The 20,827-nt window shown below is 51.8% G+C and overlaps 1 protein-coding gene across 6 annotated transcripts in view; it reads right to left on the bottom strand.

The window, feature by feature from the left end:
- The window catches only part of DPF3 (double PHD fingers 3), a 266,601-nt gene extending 246,147 nt beyond the window's left edge, over positions 1-20,454 (bottom strand). For 2 of the 6 annotated variants that reach the window (XM_058655617.1, XM_004584426.3), the window contains exon 1: positions 17,461-17,590. In XM_058655617.1, coding sequence (XP_058511600.1) covers positions 17,461-17,492 — 32 coding nt within the window. In that variant the 5' untranslated portion in view covers positions 17,493-17,590. Of the gene's footprint in view, positions 1-17,460; positions 17,592-18,855; positions 18,942-20,384 lie in introns of those variants that run through there. The other 4 variants (XM_058655619.1, XM_058655618.1, XM_004584425.4 and 1 more) reach the window with 4 other exon arrangements.
- Positions 20,455-20,827: the final 373 nt, after the last annotated feature.

The raw sequence follows: 20,827 nt of genomic DNA, 5'->3' as shown, positions 1-20,827 counted from the left end.
TATCTCTCCTCCTCCCAGTATATCTGACTTTGTAATAAAAATTTAAAAAAAAAGATTTATTCATTTTATTACAGCCAGATATACACAGAGGAGGAGAGACAGAGAGGAAGATCTTCCGTCCGATGATTCACTCCCCAAGTGAGCTGCAACGGGCCGATGCGCCGATCCAATGCCGGGAACCTGGAACCTCTTCCGGGTCTCCCACACGGGTGCAGGGTCCCAATGCATTGGGCCGTCCTCAACTGCTTTCCCAGGCCACAAGCAGGGAGCTGGATGGGAAGTGGAGCTGCCGGGACTAGAACCGGCGCCCATATGGGATCCCGGGGCTTTCAAGGCGAGGACCCTAGCTGCTAGGCCACACCGCCGGGCCCCCTAACTAATTCTTTAAAAAATGAAATGAACGGGTCTAGCACCTACCACTAGTCACAGGTGTCCATTGCACACTCATGTGAGGTCACGCCTGTATCTGCTTCCTAACACCTGAAACTGAAGACCCTTTGCAGAGAAATGCAGCCGCCTTTTCCAAACTTACGCCATTGAGGGACAGAATGAGAAATGTCACCTCTAAAGGACTATAAACTCTCTCTACATTTTGCAAAAGAGTGGGCTTCGGGGGTGATTAGCTGACATTTGGCCTGGCAGTTAAGCCGCTGCTTGGGATGCCCACACAAAGGCCTGGGTTTAAGTCTGCTCAACTCCAGATCTCAGCTTCCTGCACAGCAGGTGGCAGCTCAATGACTTGAGGTCCTTTCCACACATGTGGGAGATGTGGACAGAGTTCCCAGTTTCTGACTGCAGCCTGGGCCAGCCCCAGCTTTTGTAGGAACCTGGGGAGGTGAACCAGAAATTGGAATCTCTCTCCACTCCACCCAACCCCACCCCCTTAAATAAAGAGAGGGTTAGGAAAACAGTCAGCAAGCAAAGCAGTGATTCTGTTTTTGCTAGATAATTACTGAATGTGATAGATCCTGAAGATGGAAAGATAAGAGGAGGATCTTTCCCTGTCTTCCAGAGACTTACCTCATAACCAACCACAGTCAAGTAGTTCAGGGGCTAAGAGAAAAAGAGTTACGGGCAAGACTGCGTGGTCAAAGGAAAATGTTGCCAATTTACCCTCAGGATCAGCAAGGGTTGTGCCAGTCACAGGGGCTACTGAATTCATGTGCAGCCAGGGAGGCCAGGCTAGCGTTGAAGGGCCATCCAACTGACCTAGAAAAGCCACACACAGCTTGCTGTGACACAGGGTTGCAGTGGGCTGTCCTTCCGGGCAGACTAACATCCTTTGAGGCTAACAAGTTCACCCACATCTCCCATTGTGAGGCTCTTACCCTAGAGCCTGCTACCTGGGGATTCAGATGGATGTAAACCCCACAAAACCATATGTAGATGTCCACACTCACGCTTCTTTCTGTGTAGTGCTCTTTAAGGGTCAATGATAGCCAAGTGGAAGTGAATTAAAAGCATCCAAATACACCAAGGAGCCACACACTAGACTGTGGCTCCCACACTGCCTCCCATGTATTGCTTAGCACCTTCCATCACAGGTTTGTCAGAACCAACAGAACGAGAGCAACCTACGGGGGCTAGGAAGAAACCAACGCTCTCACCACCAAAGAAGCATGTGAGGAGGTGCACAGGAAGCAGGAAGAGAGAGGAGGGGAAAAGTAGGGAGAGGAAAACCAGTATCTTTTTCCAGAAAGGCACATGGAAAAACATCTTCCCAGCCTGCTGTTTGAGAGCCACTGTTGCAAATCGAAGTCCCCAAATGTGAATGTGAGTCACCCAGGGCAATTCACTGCAATGCCCACATCAGCCTCAAACTTTAGCTGGCAGTTGCCTAGCAACAGATAACCCTGAAGATACATCCCCAAACCGAGATGCCAAGCAGGGCATTCTGTGGACAAGTTGGTTCTGAAAGGCAGGCCCCCATGGCAATCTGTCTGCTAGGCTTCTCTGGGGCGACTGAGGGGGTTGCGGGAGCCTGTACACAGTGAAGGCACCTGGGAAGGGATGCTGATGGATGTGTGACTTCCCACCACGGGGAGTACGCAAGAGAAGGAGAAATGAGTGAAGAAGGCAACTTCCATTCAGAAGGCGGCAGGCGCCGCTTCCCGTTCTCATTCAGATCGCACCTACAGTTGCTCTTCCAAGCATTGCTGAGCAGATCCCAGTCGTGCCTGAGGATGCAGCAAGTGACAGGAAGACACTGGCAGAGGCTATATCCAGGTCTGTCCTGAAGGCATCAAGCTACCGCAACTCCCCCAAACCCTACTGAGCTATGGGAGGTTGGCTGGCCAGGATGATGGGCCACAAACTACAACTGAGAGTGCAGCCCCAGAAGCAGTTCCTAACCAAGGGCTTCAACTGCCCGATCAGACTTTCAAAAGTTCAGAATTTTAATTTTTTCTTTCTTTGTTTATTAGAGGGCCAGAGAAACAGAGTCCTCAACCCCTGGTGTGCTCCCCAAAAGTCTCCAATGACCAAGGTTGGGCCGGGGCGGAAGCCAGATGCTGGGAACTCAATCCAAGTTTCTCTGTGAGTGGCAGAGATCCCAATCACTTGAGCCATCAGCACTACTTCCCAGGGTGCACATTAGCAGAGAGCTGGATCAGGAGTTGAAACCAAGTAGCAAAGCCAGCTACTCCAGATGGGTTGTAGGCATCTTAACTGGTGTCCCAAGCACAAGACAAACACCTGCTCTCAGAAATAAATTTTTGGGTAATAGAAAGCTCAGAAACTCCTTAAGCTACGAGCAAACAAGGCTAGGTTTACTAAGTAAAACTTTCCAATCTAAACCATCATACAGATCACAGCTGGGCACCTCTCTGCCTCTACTGAGGTGGGGAAACTTGGTAAAACTGTTTCCCTGGGAAGACGGAACAGAAGAAGGTGCAGGTCCTTCTACTAGTCTGGAAGCAATTCAGGAACAAACACAGAAGTCAAATAACAACAAATCAGGCGGATATAAATCCAGATAAAATATTAAAATCATTAAAGGCCTGCTGCTCCCTGAAGATTGGGAAAAATGAAGAGAGTTAATTAAAAGCAATCTCCATGCACTGCTGAGCCTGCTGGCCGAGATCAATCAACAGCTGGGGCTGCTATGGAGGGCAGGCCAGGGGCTGTGGCAGGGGGCGGGCCAGCCAGGGTGAGGGGATCTGCCACAGAGATGCCTAGGATGGCAGACTGAACAGTGACTTGAGTTTCATGTTTTCTTAGATGTTTTAGGACCACCGAATAACGTTGTTCTTCAGAGAGAAGAAAAAAGACTGGCCAGGTGAATCAAGCGCAGCCTGGCAGGCACAGGCCAAGGGGCCCGTTTTGTCAGAATCCAAACACACTTGGGGTGGTGATGTCCGCACATCCCGGATGTTGCCCTCTATAGGCAGGTGCCTCTGGACTTTTCTCTCTACCTGACCTGCAAAGGTAGATATCTGTCTTCTGCAAACACTCTTCAAAAGCTCAGATTGTGTTTGTCTGGGAGACCAAGGGAAATAGAACAAGCAAAAGGAACAGAGGGGGAAAAGAGACAAAAAAAAAAAAAAAAGACATGTCCCCCTATTTCTCTCTGATGATCTAAACCAGACTTTTAGCACAAAACTAAAAGGTCAGAAGAAATAGCAAGGATTCCTTTTTCTTTCTTTATTTCCTTCTTTCCTCCTTTTTTTCTTCCAGTATTCAAATAGTTTTCACTTCTTATTTTAAACAAACAAAAGGAGGGGAAAAAAGTAGCTCAGAATCAGAATTTCCAAGGCCCCCATCTAAGTCCAAAGCCAGCGATTTCAGAAGGGGCAAAAGCACGGGGCCCTGTCCTAAGGGAAAGCTTCCAGTTTTTCCTTGATGAAAATATAATCAAGAGAAATGATTGGGGGAAAGTGTTTTTTTTTTTTTCTCCTCCATAGAATTAGGATTGGAAGGGGAGTGTGTGCATGGGGAAACATAAGGAATTATGCATTTGGATATGCATTTTAATTAGGTGGACAGAAGCAGCCGCCTGTTAATTTTTCTTGCTTGTTTCCACTTAGCATTCATCACAGGCAGAACTACCATAGAGCGCTCCCCCGATAATAGATGGCTCTGCATTGGCTAAGTCCTCAGGGAAAATAATTAGCAGGAGAGAATATATTCTCTACACTCCCACTGCCCCAGCTACCCTGCCCTCCCCCATCTCCAGTACCACATCACTTCCTTACTCCTTACAACTCCCCCTCCCCAAACTGGCAGTGTCACTCCAGGAGAGGCCTGGGGGATCAGTCAGCCATCTGGTTTACAAGTCAAGGACCAAGCATCTAGAGGAAGAGCACAGGCCAGAGACCTTCCCTGGAGTAGGAGCTTCTAAGTGCAGCATGGGAAGTGGCTAAGCTGCTTAGTTGGGAGGGTCAAGCTGGCCATGAGCATTTGGGGTGGGGGTTCTTAAGGGGGAGTTCCAAGAGGGTAACAGTTCTCACCGAGCTCCACAGCCAACAAATGACAGTTGGTAGGGAGGCTGCTCCAGCCTCATGGGAGCAGGGATGGTGTGTTTGCTTAATTTATTTGTTTAAAGACTGATTTAAATTTAGTTGAAAAGCACAGTTACAGGAAACAGAGCCAGTGCTGGGCAAAGCCAAAGCCAGGAGTTTCTTCTGGGATTCCCACACACTCAGACCATATCCCGCTGCTTTTCCCAGGCCATTAGCAGGGAGCTGGATCAGAAGCGGAGCAGAAACTTGACATTAGCTGATGCCCATACAGGATTCCAGCACTGCAAGTGGCAGTTTTATCCCCTTATCACAGTGCCAGACCTTAACTTACTTTTATAAAATAAGAAAGCAGACTGTAGCTTTGTAGCAAGACTGAACTCACAAAGGAGCCAGAGCTATGACACAGCGAGTAAAGCCGTCACCTGGGATTACTTGCGACATCTAGAACTTAAGCCCTTACATATTAAAGGGCCCACTAATATAGAGAGTAGCTAGACAAATCCCTGCAAGAAGTGCAAACAAGGACTCAAACAGATATTTGTACACTAATGTTCATGGCCCCACACTTCACAACAGTCAAAAAGTAAAAGCAACCCATTTCCATCAGCGGATAAATGAACAAACACATGTGTCTACATAACAGCCATGAACAGCAATGGTGTTCTGGGGCTGCTGTTGTGGTATAGCACACAAAGTTGCCACCTGTGCCACCAGCATCCCACAACAATGCTGGTTCATATCTTAACTGCTCCATTTTCAATCCAGTTCCCTAATTATATGCTTGGGAAAGCAGCAGAGGGTGGTCTAAGAATTTGGGCCCTACTACATACCTGGGAGACCCAGATTAAGCCCCTGGCTCCTGGCTTCATCCTGGCCTAGGACAAGCAATAGAGGACATTTGGGGAGAGCAGACAGAAAATCTCTCTCTTCCTTTCTTTCTCTAACTCATGCAAACTCTGGGTCCAGCAGTGAGCCTGCTAGAGGAACTCAGGAAATCCCCCTGGTGTACCATAGCTCCTGTGGTGAGCATGTGATTCAGGCCTGGGTGTTGTTCAGTTAGGGCAAGGTAGCTCCACCACTTGGCAAATGTGTAGGTTGGTTCTGGAGGGGGGCGGACTGGGAAGGGCCAGACCAACTTTAATCCGCTGGCATACACAGGAGACAGGCTGGAGTACAGGTCATGCCGGCCTAGTCTATCCACACCTACCAGTTTGCATGAGCCAGGGATGCGAGCAGGCAGGGTAGGGCTGGGCTGCAGCACCAAACAGCAAGAGACGGGACTGGGGGCGGGCAGGTCAGGCTAGACTGAAGCATCCTATGGCAAAAGCCAAGATGGGGGATGGGGGATGGGGGATGGGCTACTCTGACCACACTGGGTCAGAGTAACCACTGATGCACACTAGATCTATGGTTGGGAAACTAAGGGAACGCCCTGGCTGGCTGATGGTTGCCATTAGTGAGCACGAAAGCCAGAATGGGAACGATCATCTGGGCTGGACATGATGGCAGTATCCCTCGGCATGGGCGTAGACAGGGTCTGGGGTTTGCCAGACTGGGCTATACTCCAGCACCCACTGGTGCTCATGAGAGAGAGGATAGATGTAGGACAGGCTGGGCTAGGTCTCGGTACTCACTGAACCACACAAGAGCTGTGTCTGGGTGTGAACCAGGTGTGGCTGGGCTGTTAACAGTAAGAACCGGAATGGGTGTGGGCCAGTTGGGCAGGGCTGCTGTTCCTGCCAGGACAGGAGGTGGACTAAGTCTGGGCCAAGGACCCACTGGTTTGCATGAGATCTGCCACAAGGAGGAGATCCGCTAGAGTTTGGGGAACTACTTCGTCAGGCACCATCCCTGTAGGTGAGCACTGGAACCAAGGCTGGGAGTAGCACAGACCTGGCCAGGTTACAGTACCCGTGGTATACGTGTGGCTCAGGTATGGGGGTAAGCCAGGCTGGGCCAGTTTATAACTCCACTGGTAGATATGAGAACCAGGACAGGTGTAGGCTGGGTCAGATCAAGCAACAACACCAATCAGTTCATGTTAGAGCCAGGACTAGGGGCTGGTTGGGCTGAGCTAGCCTGCAGCACCCACCAGCATGAGCTGAACCGGGGACAGACTGGACCAGCCAGGACCAGGTTATAGCACCCTCTGGCAAATGTCAAGGTAAGGTAGGCCATGCCACACTGGGCCGCAGCACACACACAGCACACATGAGACCAGGTGGGGTGTGTGAGCCCAGAAACAGGGCTGCAGGGGACTCCCCTGCTAGGCCACTGCTCCCACTGGTGAGTGTAAGAGGTGGGACTGGGGACAGACCAGGCTGGGCAGGGGCATAACACCTATTGGTCTGTATGTGAACAGGGTTTTAGGAGGAGAGCCAGGCTGGGTGCATACATGAGCCAGAATAAGTACAGACTAGTTGGGTTTTGCCACAGCATCAGCTGACAAGTGCTGGGACTGGGGGCAAATTCTGTCAAGGTACACTGCAGAACCACATGTAGAATGCAAGATGCGGGACTGAGAGTGGGTCCAGCAGGGAAATGGTGGGCACCTCTCTGATGGGCTGCAACTCCCACTGGTAAGCATGGAAATCAGGGCTTAGTGCTTGCTTGGCTAGACAAGCAGTTACACCTGCTAGCCTGAGTGTGGGCTGGACAGTGGAGTTGTTGGATTAAGCTAGGCTTCAACACCAACTGACATGTATGAGAGCTGAATGGTAAATAAGACAGACTAGAACAGTCTGCCACACATACTGGCAAGCACAAGAACCAGGGCTGGGGGCAGGCCTGGTGGGGGTCATTGGGGGTCGCTCTGACCAGGCTGAAGCTCCCACTAGTGTACACTGCAGTCAAATATGTGGTGGGCAGGATTGGGCTTGGCAGCAGCACCCATATGTACGAGATGGGAATGAAGACAAAATTGACCCAGCAATTGCAACTACCAATGTGTGCATAGGCTGATGTGGGTGATGGACTAAGCCGAAGCTGATACCAACAACTACACACGAGTCAGGTCTGGGATCACTTCAAAGCTTCTTTGGGGATCCCCCACAGCTGAACCACTGGACTCAGAACTCCAACCATGGGGATAATCACAGGAGCTGTGGTCTGACTGTGGAGTGCATGTGTCAGAACTGGGTCTCCTCAGTGGCTTAGACAGAACTTAGACAGTGGACTACATGCCCAGATGCAGATGGAGAATATGGCAGTCCACTGGGGCCTGCAGAGGACATCTGGTACCAGCACAAAGGAAGATAGACAGAAAAAAATTGGTCAACTACCCCAGTCAAGTGTTGACAGTAAATACCTGGGCGAATGGGGACTCTAAGGTGGACTGTGTCAGCCAATGGACCTTGGAAGGGTTTCCTCATCATCACAGTGGTGAGATCACCAGCATTTCAGAATTATAAAAACCACTTGAGCAAAAAACTCAGAGCATGCTCCACAGCAGGGACCCTAGGATGACAGCAAATGGCTATTCCCCATCCCTGGGTACTGAGGCAGTTAGGAGATTGGGTGTGGCTTCACCCCTATTTTCCCCCTGCCCCTAGACACAGGAAAAAGAAAACTGGGGAACAATGGTCTCACCCACTTTCCCCTAATCCTCAACCCTTCCCACCCTAATCAACTATGTAAACATCATCAAAAATAAAACTTACATAAAGCTAAAAAAAAAAGATTTAAGGAACCAGCGCCATAGCCCGGTGGCTAAAAAGTCCTCACCTTGCATGCACTGAGATCCCTGCTTGTGGCCTGGGAAAGCAGTAGAGGACGGTCCAAAGCCTTGGGACCCTGCACCCATGTGGGAGACCCGGAGGAACCTCCGATCTCCTGGCTTCAGATCGGCACAGCTACAGCTGTTATGGCTACTTGGGAAGTGAATCAATGGATGGAAGATCTTCCTCTCTGTCTTTCCTCTCTGCATATCTGACTTACCAATAAAAATAAGATACAGTAAGTCTTTCAAAAATTTTTTTAAATAAATAAATAATAAAAGCTTTTTGTAAAGGGGGAGAGGGGCTAACATGATGGTTCAGTGGCTAAATCCTTCGCTTGAATCCACAGGGATCCCATATGGGCGCCGGTTCATTTCTCAGCTGTTCTACTTCCCTTCCAGATCCCTGTTTGTGCCCAGGAAAGCAGCAGAGGACGGCACAAAACCTTGGGACCCTGCACCCATGTGCGAGACACGGAAGAAGCTCCCTGCTCCTGAATGTGCACTCTGGCTCCTGGGCACTGGCTGAGCATTTTTCAGCTCCTTCTTCCTCCTTGAGGGTTGCAGAAAATTGCCAAGGGGGTTTTGCAACAGAAGGAAAGGTAGATGATAATTACTCCACGGGATCTGGAAGGTTCTAAAGGTATGCCACTGAAGGAGAGGCAGGGAATTCCAGGGCAGACTCGGCTATAACCGCCGCGGGGTGGGCCTGATCCGGCATGTTTGTCTCCTGGGCACCTCCATCTTTTGGCTCAGCAGTCACTCTTGGTGCACTAAATGCAGCTCAGTGAGACATCACTACAGGCCCGCCTACCTCAACCCCCTGAAGAGCCGGGTACCTGCAGCACAAGCACCGTGCTTCTACCTGGATGGGTATCATAGTACAGGAGGACACCAGAGGGACTGTGGATAAATGGAGCCCAGGACAGCTGGAGCCATGGTGGCCCTTCCACCCACCAACAGTGTACATGATAAGCGGGGAGGCGGGGAGCCAATGTTATCTGTAATGCCAGCTTTTTCACAAGTACCTTTAAATATCACAGTACACCTCCAGGTCCTCTGATTCCTCTTTCTTCTCTCATCCATCTCTTTGAGAGATGAAGAGAAGGGCTCTGAAGGAAGCATCAGAGAAAAATCTTCCTTTCCACGTGGCCCACCACACCCTCTGCCCCTCAGAGTAGCTATGAAACATGATAGCTTCTGTCCACAGTGGAAATACAAGTGGGAGCACCCGGTGGCAACACTGGCCCGAGATGGTGAAACTGAGGGAGTCTCAGTCCCATGATTCCCTTTAGAATCTCACTTTAAAAGAAAAAAACAGAAGAATGTGCCCTCTGGCCCCTAGTGCCCTCCTGATCAACCACAGGAAGAACCAGGAAGGTCTGACTTGGGAGGAATGCCAGCAATCACAGGCACACTGTGCTCATCCTCTTCCAGACCAGGAACGTGCAGCCCGGAGAAGCGGCACATGGTGGCCAGCTGGAGGACTGGATTCCTCTCCCAGAGCACTGTTTCCTCCATTAGTGGGAAGTCGCCAAGACCAGCAAGAGAAGCCACTGGTGAGAAATGCACAGGGGCAGGTGACCGAGCCACCCGTGCCTGTGGATGGGAGAAACCCGCTGGTGGGATTTCCAATTGCAGAGACCATGAACAACCGATTGGGATGGTGAATCACGCTCAGAGCTCATCGATTCACAGCAACCGGACCTGGCCATGGACTCTGGATCGGCAGAGCGCAGAGGAAAGGAATATGGGGTACAAACTGGGTCACCATTATTCCCCAGGCTCAGGACAGAGGCTGGGGGGGCACTCAGAGTGGGTTATTTGAACCCTGTGATTACGAACTCCAAGCTTAAGCTCCTGGTCTCTCCCTGCTTCCCTGAGTTTTGGCTTCCTCTAAGCTCTGTCTCTCCTCCTGCGCTCCTCCCCCTAGCCCCGAACCACACCACACACCAACTCACAACCTAGAAATTCTCCAGGCTACTCTCCTTTTCCCACCCCAACACCTCCGAAACCGCTGCTTTTAAACTCGAATGCAAATCACAGGCTTCAAAAACCTTCCCCCATGACAGTTTTACAGCACTAGCTCCATTCATCCGTAGGGCTTGGCAGACTGTGAGACACCAGTAACCAGACCAGTAAGAAAAACAAATCACAAAAACACTACAACACCACATCTCTCCCCAGTCACTGACAAAAGGAGAAAACTTTGAGAACTTGCAATGAATTGAGCTACCAGCCTCCTCATCCTTAAGCAACCATCCCTCTGAGAAGAGCTGCAGACCACACAGTGGCTTTATCCACTGTCCACCCTCTCTCCCTTCTCCCTCCCCCAGCCTCTCTTTATCTTCCTTTGTTAAATACCTTCACATTTAAAGAGTATTTGAAACTAGGGTCATGCTTACATAAACCTCCTGATGGAAAACCGTGGCTGGGCAATATATATATATATATAAAATATATTTTTTATATATTCATACATATATATTTATTAACAAAATATATTAAATATATATTTGTATATATGAGTATGTTTATACATTTCAATGGTTGTAGGATTTTTTGGCAAGAGGGCTGCCACATTTGGCTACATTTCTGTCTTCTGGTGACTTTCGAAACACTCAGAAACCACAGAAGTTACTTTGCAGAGGTTGGGATAATAAACAGGCTTGGCCTGGGGTGAGGGTAGTTTTTCATGACTCAGGCCTCACTGCTACTACAATCACCAGGGCTGAACTTTGAAAAAATAGGAACCTCAGCCTCAGTTTCCAATTTTTTTCTGAAGCAGGATCAAAAGAGAGGCACTCTGGGGCCCGGCGGCATGGCCTAGCGGCTAAAGTCCTCGCCTTGAAAGCCCCGGGATCCCATATGGGCGCCGGTTCTAATCCCGGCAGCTCCACTTCCCATCCAGCTCCCTGCTTGTGGCCTACGAAAGCAGTCGAGGACGGCCCAAAGCCTTGGGACCCTGCACCCGCGTGGGGGACCCCGAAGAGGTTCTTGGACCCGGCATCAGATTGGCGCGTACCGGCCCGTTGCGGCTCACTTGGGGAGTGAATCATCGGATGGAAGATCTTCCTCTCTGTCTCTCCTCCTCTGTATATCCGGCTTTCCAATAATAATAAAATCTTTAAAAAAAAAAAAAAAAAAGGAGGCACTCGGGGGCAGGTGTCTGGCACAGCAGCTAAGACACCTGCACCCACATAACAATGTCTGCAGTTGAGGGCGCCCTTGGCTCCAAAAGCCCGCTCACTCCCTGCTAAGGCACGCTCTGGGAGATGGTGGCAATGCGGCTTCAAATAACCCAGTTCCTGACACCCACATGGAAACCAGCCCCAGCCACTGCAGGCATCTGGGGAGTGAACCAAGGAATGCAAGTGCTCTCTCAAAGAAATATATATATATATATATATATACACACACACATATATATATAAACATGGCATATTATTTCTGGCACTGATCCACGCAGATAGCCCTGAAGCAGCTTTACACATCATGATCTCGCTCAGACGTACACACATCCCAGCTACCTGCATGGTTCCAAAACACACAGCAGGATGAGATGCCTCCAGCGAGTCCCAGCCCACCTTACAGGTCAGAGCAGCTCCCAGCCCACAGCTAAGCTCCGATGTCTCCCAAGGGGTCTGGAGGCAGAGCTATTTTCAGAGGCTGACCCCATGACAATGCCCCCACTTGGGTTCTGGCAGGAGTGACTCTCCCAGGCATTCACCACACTGAAAAGTGAGGCAAATTAATGAGGGCTGGAGAAGTGAGGGTTTTCCTTGCAGGGGCAACCAGAAACAAATGGACAAGATGGTTCCTTGGCACCTGTTGCCTTCAGATGTTGAGGGTCCTTTGTCATACGGGGCTAAGATAACATCCATAAAAGTCTGCTGCGTGTCACCAAGTCCCAACCCCACTCTTCTCCACTCAGTCCCTGCCCACATCCTCCCCCCGCCCCCACAGAAATGGCTAAGAGATTAGAACCAGGAATGTGGCTCCCTACTCCTTGCTCTCTGATAACAAAACCTGCTCTTGAGGGACCTGACTTCTGGCTGCTGCCTGCACAGTCACTTTCAGTTAGAAGATGGGGTATTCAAATCAGAAAATGCTCCAACACATGAAGATCCGAGAGTCACCTGTGGCACATGACCTGGCCCCACTAGGTGTATTTGCTTCTCCCGAGCTCTGTACCCAAACAACTCCTTACCACACAGTTTCAATACAACTCTAAGCGTGTGTGTGTGTTCACAGACGCAGCAGAACAAAATGGCTTGCTCATTCTTTATAAATAAGTAATTACCTGAGGTAAAGCCCTGTTGATTTATATGGAATAATTAAATAATAATAGCAGTGATTCTTTTCTAAGTAGGCAGTTATAATAATAGTTACATATGTGCATAATCAAGTCAGGCAGAAGGTGGCAGGCATTCCCAGTTAAGTGAATACAAACTAAGGTTCTGATAACTTAATAAAAGAGTAAGTTGTTTAAAGTGCTGACTGCAGATATAGGGAATTGAAGCAGAATGTTAAGACTAGAGCTAGGGGGACAGGTGTGGTAGCCTAGTGGCTAAAGTCCCCGCCTTGCTGGTTCATATCCCAGCTCCCTGCTTGTGGCCTGGGAAAACCTTGGAACCCTGTATCCAAGTGGGAGACCTGGAAGAAGCCTCTGGCTCCTGGCCCCTGACTTTGGATTAGATCGGTTCGGCTCTGGCCGCTGTAGCCATTTGGGAAGTAAACCAGTCTGTAGATTTTTCTCTGACTCTCCTCTCTGTAATTCTGACTTTCCAATTATAAATAAATAAATAAATCTTTAAAAAAAAAAATGGTCCTGGCACGATGGCCTAGCAGCTAAAGTCCTCACCTTGAACGCATATGAGCACCATATGAGCACCAGTTGTAATCCCGGCAGCCCTGCTTCCCATCCAGCTCCCTGCCTGTGGCCTGGGAAGGCAGTTGAGGACAGCCCAAAGCCTTGGGACCCTGCACCCACGTGGGAGACCTGGAGGAGTTCCTGGCTCCTAGCATCGGATTGGTTCAGCTCCAGCCATTGCAGTCACTTGCAGAGTGAGCCATCAAACGGAAGATCTTCCTCTTTGTCTCTCCTCCTCTCTTTATATCTGACTTTGCAATAGAAATAAAATGAATCTTTAAAAAAATAGGACTAGAAGGACTAGAAGGACTAGAACTAGGGGCCAGCATGTGTGTCACAACAGGCTAACCCACCACGCTGCAGCACCAGCATCCTATCTGGGCATCAGTTTGTTTCCTGGCAGCTTCCTGCCTATGACCTGGGAAAGCAGTGGAGGATGGTCCAAAGCCTTGGGAACCTGCATCGACATGGGAGATCCAGAAGAAATCCCTGGCTCTCAGCTTCAGATCAGCTCAGTATTGTGAACGAGCAGATGGAAGATCTCTCTATCTCTCCTTCTCTCACTAATATCTGCTTTTCAAACATAAATGAATAAAGCTATTAAAAAAATAAAGAAAAGTAAAAGGACTAGAACTGATACTGGTTGCAATATTTATGCAGAAATCAGCCGGAATGTAACAAGGGGACTAACACACAACCCTTGGTCAAATCCCTATTCATGTCACCTCTCATAGGTTCACTTCACTCCCTGGCCCTTCTCTTGCTTGTGCACACAAGAAATGAATGGGTGCAGGCAGGCACGGTGGCGCACCAGGTAAGACTCCTCCAATTCCAGAGTGCAGTGCCTAGTTCAAGGGTTGCCTCCACGTCCAGTCCAGCTTCCTACTAAAGGAGGCTCCTGAGAGGTGGAAGACAAGCTTCAAGAGCTTAGATCTCCTTCCCCGTGTAAGAGGCTGGGAAGGAGCTCCTGAGTCTTGGCTTCAGACAGGCCCGGACCTGGCTCTTAGGAACATTTTAGCAGTGGTTCAGTGAATGGAAGATCTCTCTCTTTTCAAATAAAGACTTTTTTTTTTTTTTAATTTTTAACTTTTCAAAGAAACAAGACACCCCCTACACACACACACACACACACACACACACACACACACAATCTTCCCTCACTGTAGCGGCTCACTTGACTAATGTGAAACATACATTTACACATCACACATGCCCATCAGTGCTTTTCAATCCTGTTTGTCCAGATGTGAAAGCTCGGTGGCGGTGGCCACCTGCTGAGTCCCCTTTGTGATCTGATCAGTCCGGGTGGCTCCTGGTTTTGCCTCTAACACCCTGTGGGGCAGTAATAAGATGTTAAAGGCGACAATAGAGGGAGAAGCCAGGTTTCAGATAAAAAGGGGGTGAAGGGTAGAACAAGGAAGGAAAATGGGGGAGCTGGAGGCATCAAAGACAAGCAGGAGAAAAACCAAACTGCTAAGAGAGATGTGGCTCCAGGAGCTCGGGCCCTAAGGAAGACCCCAAAGCACCGAGATTGAAATGGTGCCAGCCAGTCACCGCGGCTAACTGAATTATTCAATGTCCCAAGTGGAAAAAGCCAGGGTAAGTGAAAGACAGGCCACAGCCGGAGCAGACAAGGGGCTGTCCCACACCTGAGCTGACTTCTCCCTAGTACAGGGACTTCCACTTCATCCTTCAATCCTCTGGGAACCTTTGTGTGACCACACTCTGTAGGGGGCATAGCTGTTGTTTTGCTTTTGTTTTTAAGAGGGCCAGAAAGACTCAGGAGGCACACAGAGAAAATGCTAATGCCACTGAGCTCCCTTGCAATGTCCATGAGGGACACAGACGGTGCAAACAGCGCTCCCCACTAGGGGCCCACACAGCCCCCTCCTCTGGGCACCACCGGCCAGCCCCTCAGCCTGACGCCTCTCTCTGCTTTGTTCTAATTTATCCCATACATAATTTATTCATGTGCCCATTGTTTTCCTGATCAGCAACTTTTACAAACAACTGAAATACAGAAGGTATTTCATGAAGCAAGTTACTTCTGCAACATAAAAGCAGCTGGTGCCGGCGTGCTCCTGCAGAAGTTTTTAAAGCTTCTGGGTGAACAACTGGGCTGGCGGCAGCACTGCATTGTTTACACCTCTTCTCCTCCAGGAAAAGAGGCTGGGGTGGCTAATTATAAATGACCACTGGACTCCCACCTGGAAACCACGGCCGGGGAGGGAGGGCGTGCCAGTGCGTGTGCTGCGGCGACCTAGGCATACAAACACATCACAATGCAACCGTTTGTCATAGCAAAGGGTATATATAATTCAGAACTAATTCCACTCACCAACTGGGACTAGACTCCCTCCCTCTCGCTTCTTGGTCGCCTCCCCTACCCCTAAATCCAACACGCGCAGACGCCCTCCCCAAACGCGCACCTTTCTGTGGCCCCAACACACACGAGCATATACATCCTAGAGCGAGCAGGGGCGTCCTAGGGTTCTGGGAGACTGTGCCTGCCTGCGCGTAAGCAGGTTCCCGGGTAACCGGCAGACTGCTTTCCCAGTAGGCAACAAACCCGACGCACAAGTGAAATAGGTGTCTCCAGCTTGAGTTTCCCAGGTGACATCCACCCAGCTCTATGGTTTTGGAAAGCTGGAAAAGGAAAAACTGCTCATCAGATTCGGGGTAGCAGAAAAAACTCAGGGCCCCGCGTGCAGCGGCGCGAGCCGGGAAGCGGTGAAGTTCCGCCCATGTATTCTACCACCAAACAATCTCGTTTCTCGGGTGAGAAACGCCGGCGTTCGGACTGCCGTGCATCCGAGCTCGTTCAGAAACCATAAAGCGCCGACACCCGGCGCTTTCCAGCCCCAGTGCCTTGCCATCGCTCGTACGGATAGGAAAGCAGCCGGAGCACGAAGGTCTGATCATTCCCGCCCTAGTACTTGGCATTAGGAACCCCGGTACCACTCCCCCACCCTAGACTGAAAACCTAGTTTTCCACCCCTAAAAAAAGCCGTGTGAGGGGAGACAAGAGAATGGCAGGGACATGCAGAGTTAAAAAAAAAAAAACCCAGGTCCATCTCCCCCGTACCCGTCACACAGCTCCGAGAGTCCCCACCCACCTGCACCTCGCCTGCCCCTGGCCAGCGGGTCCCCACGGCGCAGGGAGGTCCCGGGTGAAGAGGCCCATGCCTCAAGGGGAGCCAATCTCCGCCCCAGCCCAATCCTCCGCCCAGAGCACCCCTCGCAAAGCGACACTACTTTGCCCAGGCCGCCACCCCCAGCCCTGGGATCGTCAGCGGACTTGGCGGCTTAACAGTTCCACTGACTGGAAGGAAGGAAGGAAGCAAGCGAACAAGCCAGGATGAAGAGGAGGAGGAAGGCAGGCGGGCAGGAACTGGCGGTTGGACCCGGAGGCTGGCCCCAGTGCGGGGGGCTTGCCCAGCCCGGGCCCCCTCCGTCCCGGATCCGGCAGTCCGCTCAAAGTCTCCGCGAGGCACCTGCCCCTAGCTCGGAGCCTCGGGCAGCGCCGCCCGCTCAGGCTGGGAGCCCCAGACCGCCCGTCCTCACGCCTCGGCAGGTCCCCAGAGCAGACGACAGCACCATTCACAAGCCCCGCAGAGTCCCCGACCCCAGACCCGCCCCGAGTGGACCCGTGGAATGGACCCCAGCCAGTACACCCGCGCGCGCACAGACACACACACACACAGATGACACCCCCCCCCCCGCGCTGCCGCCCCAGGGCGCCTTCCCCACCGGGGAACCAGCCACCCCGCAGCCCCCCCAAGCTCTCGGGATCTGCTGCGCCCTCAACTCCAGAAGGTTTGCACAAACTCCCCGCCCGCAGCCACGGGAAGGCGGCAAGCGCCCTGCAGCAAACTCCCCGGCCGCCACGGTCGGTCCGCTTGCCTCCGGCGGCCCGCGGGGCTCGGAGAGGACGCCCCGCTCCGCCAAGTGCACCAGGGCGGCCGCTTGCCCGGAGCCCGTGCCCAGCCTGGCGAGCCTGGGAGACTCGGGGGAGCGCGCCGTCCCCAAGCCGCCCGCGACCCCCTGGCCGCCGCGCGCGCGAGCGTCGGCTCCCCGGCCACCGAGAACCCCCTTCTTTGCCTGTCTCTCTCCGGATCCTCCAATTAAGCGCAACGCAAATGTAACAATTTTCTTCTTGTTAATTGCATCTCCTGACATTTCTGCGCGCTGGCTGGGGTGCCGGGTGGGGGGGGTGAGAGGGAGGGAGGTGGGAAGAAGGAAAAAAAAAAAAGAAAACGAAGAAGTAAGAGCTGAAAGAAAAGAGAGAAGCGGCGGCTGCAGCTGGAGGCGCCCGCAAGCGCAGGGCACCGGCGGCGCTCGGCACGCAGAAGGCGCCTTTTTTTTCATATTGAAACCACGCGGAATATGTACATTTTTTTAGTCTTACTTACGCTTTCAGGGGGTTGTGAATGACAGTCGCCATTTTGCTACAATGTAACAGAATATTGTCTGTCTCAGAGTTCTAAAGGTTCGCTCAGGGGAAGCGGCGGGCCAATCAGAGCACGGGATACCGGCCCGCCGGCCAATGGGCGCGGCTGGCCGCCAGGTGGGCGGGGCCTGAGCGGTGGTAGTTATTAGGGGAGCTGTCAAAGCCCAGAGGTCACTCCCTTTTGTAGAGCCCCAGAGCAAGCAGGTCTTAAAGGGGCAGTACCACGCGAGCCAGAGCTCCTGCTGGGACCGAGCCCGGTGTGGACACGCTCGGCAGAGGACCCCAGGCGGGTCTCCATCCCCCACTTCCCCGAATAACTGCAGACAGAGTTTGCGCTCCCGGAGAGAAGGACTGAAATAGGATCAACGAGCCCGACTCTCTCCCCCCACCCATTCATTCGCTCCTGGCCGTGCACTTCGCTTAGAGTGCCCCAAAGGGTAAATCCCCCAGGGACCAGGACAGAAGTTGGAAGGCAGCCAACTCGCTACACGTGTCCTGCTGTTGGTTTAAACGCTCCTGCGGCTGTTTTCGCCTTCTGATTTCCCGAAGCGTCTTCAACCGGTCTCGGTCTCGCTCTCTCTCTCTTTCTCTCTCTCTCTCTCCCTCTCTCCCCTGGAACTGCCTCCACCGTGGCAAACGACTCCAGGACAAGCAGCTGCCCTCCCCACTGGAAAGTCTCAATGTCAGTCTCGCTCCCTCCTGCAGCCAGGGCTTCCATTACATAAGGCTGGGGGTCACTCTGCCCGGCTTCCCCTACCGGCCCCCACCGAAACTTCCCAAACGGCCATACCCCCTCTGGGGCTGGGGGCAGGGAAGAGAGTGAGGGTCACCCCTGCCACTTGGACCGGTAGGCTTAGGGGTAGCAAAGCATGGGGGGTGCGGGGGATCCACTCCTAGGCAAACGAAGGACCAGACACCACCGGTTACAGCCTGGGGAGGGGGTGGAGGATGTTGCCAGAGTCCCTCTCCTGGAGTGGCACTCGCGGGTGCTGGCGTCACCTTTCAGGACTTAGAAGGCGAAAACAATTTTCTCCCTGCGGAAACCCGGAGACTGCGTCCGCTCCTACATCCCGGCAAAACCGCTGGAGCGCGCTGCAAGGCCAGCTCCCCGGGGGTGCGGGTGGACTGGGGGTGCACAGCGTTGGGGGCGCGCTTGGTCGGGGCGCACAGACTCCCAGGCAGATTAGGGAGGGGAGCTGCCCAGCCGATCCCAGGCCCGTCCAGCGGGTCAAGTGGCTGAGATCCCGGGGGCTACAGGGGTGACCAGGGCAGGAAGACACCCAAGTGTGTCTGCTTGACAAAACTGTGCCCACTCACCCAGCATTCACAAACAATAATAATAAATATAAATAAAAACCTTCCTGAGCTGTTCGAGTCCAACTCCATACCCTAGGGGAGTTACCGATCAACAGGACGCCGCACAATCAGGATGTTGGTTTCGCGGCGCTCTCTGCAGAGTCCAGCCCAGGGAATGCTTTGTGAGCTCCTGCGCCTGCCTGCCCTGCTGGTGATCCTTTGTCAGGGGAAAAAAAAAAAAGATCTTCCCTCCCTTTATAAAGGTGCCAAGAGGCTGGCTGGTTCCCAAGCTCACCCTCTGCCTTCTAGGAGCCTGGACAGCAGGAAAAAGGCAAGGTTTTGACACCGGAAGTGTGAGTTTCAAGTATCAGAACTTCCCCCAACCCCCCTGAGATACCAACAACCAACCACTCAGGGTAGAAGACAACAACCTATTTTCATCTGTGCAGCCTGGCAGAGGAAATGGGAATTTGTAGCACCAACACCTCCACTACCGCACACTTTGCCTAAGGGGGAAGAGAAGGTAAACAAACAGCCAGTGTATGTGTGCTTGGCAGGGACACCAGGCTAATGTGCCCAAGACTCAAGACAGGACGCCCAGCTACCCGACCCATGGCGGCTCAGGGCCTGGCGCAGTAGCCTAGTGGCTAAAGTCCTCACCTTTCATGAACTGGGATCCCATAAGGGTGCCAGTTTGAAACCGGCTCTCTGCTTGTGGCCTGGGAAAGCAATGGAGGACAGCCCAAGTCCTTGGGACCTGGTACCCACATGGGAGACCAGAAGAGGCTCCTGGCTCCTGGCTTTGGATCAGCTCAGCACTGGCCATTGTGGCCACTTGGGAAGTAAACCAGCGGATGGAAGATTTTTATCTCCCCTTCTCACTGTAAATATGCCTTTCCGATAAAACACAAATCTTAAAGAAAGAAAATGGTGGCTCAATCTGTCCTCACTAGCAGAGATCTGAATCCAGAACTTATACATGTGCCTCAGGTCTTACACTGACTGGACTGAAAAATAATACCACAATCCTCTGGGATGTCATTTCAAGTCTGTGCAAACACCTGTGACTTTTACACAAGCAGAATCACCACAAAGTGACTTGCTGTCAATGCTGAGACGTGGATGACCCATTGTTACTGCAACTGAGTTTAATCTCACAGATAAGAACATACTTTATTATTATTATTATTATTACTATTATTTTCTGCCAGGTGCTCAAAAGCAAAGGTCCTGAGCTCTGGGTTTAACTGAGGGAGACAAGTTCCGTGAACACAGTTGTTGAGTTATGCTGAGTTTCAGCACTGAACAATAGGTTGCTGTCCCGGTAGGCGCACGGGCTGTGTAGTCGGCCTGCCCTGGGTGGGTTTACTCAGCAGGCTGAAGGCCTCAGCTTCCTCATCTGAAAACACGGCGATAACAATAGAATTTCCTCCAGATGGCAAGGCACAGGGAATGCAGGGGTCTGAGGAAGGAGATGATGAGAAGATGATGACAGAGAGGAAGATAAGATGATAAGTAGAAAGGCTTGGGCGAGGCACCACAGTGGGACCTCTAGAGAGACCAGTACTAAAGTCCCTCCAGCCCTCTCACCTTGACTGAAGGTGTGGCAGCTGCATCTCCGAGCGGGGTGGGGCCAGAACACTGGCCTTGGCCTCCTCTAGAGCGTCGAGTCTCTGTCCAGGCCCGGAGCTGGGGGCCTCAGGGGACCACGGACCCCTGGAAATGTGCCTGCTCCGGACCAAGGCTGCACCTGTGAAACACACATCCCGTCACAGATCGCCTGTGAGCCGGCCTTTCGGCTTGACTAAGTTATATGAAATAGTAATACTAAATTCATCTGCTTTGATTAAAAAAAAGATACTCCTGGGAAGTTTCAAATTATGCACACGTGGGTTTTTTTTTGTGTAGACGGTGCTGGCCAGTGCGCATGACCAGGGGAAGAGGCATCCTTCCTGAGGCCAGTCTTGGTGTCAGATAGCAAAACCGTCTTCTCAGGTACCCACCTACTGACTCTCACTCACGGGAAGGAACCC

This window comes from Ochotona princeps, chromosome 26 (genome assembly GCF_030435755.1).
Source record: "Ochotona princeps isolate mOchPri1 chromosome 26, mOchPri1.hap1, whole genome shotgun sequence".
NCBI classification, from domain to species: domain Eukaryota; kingdom Metazoa; phylum Chordata; class Mammalia; order Lagomorpha; family Ochotonidae; genus Ochotona; species Ochotona princeps.
The sequence above is the reverse complement of the archived record's forward strand: the minus strand, read 5'-3'. Positions and strand labels throughout refer to the sequence as shown.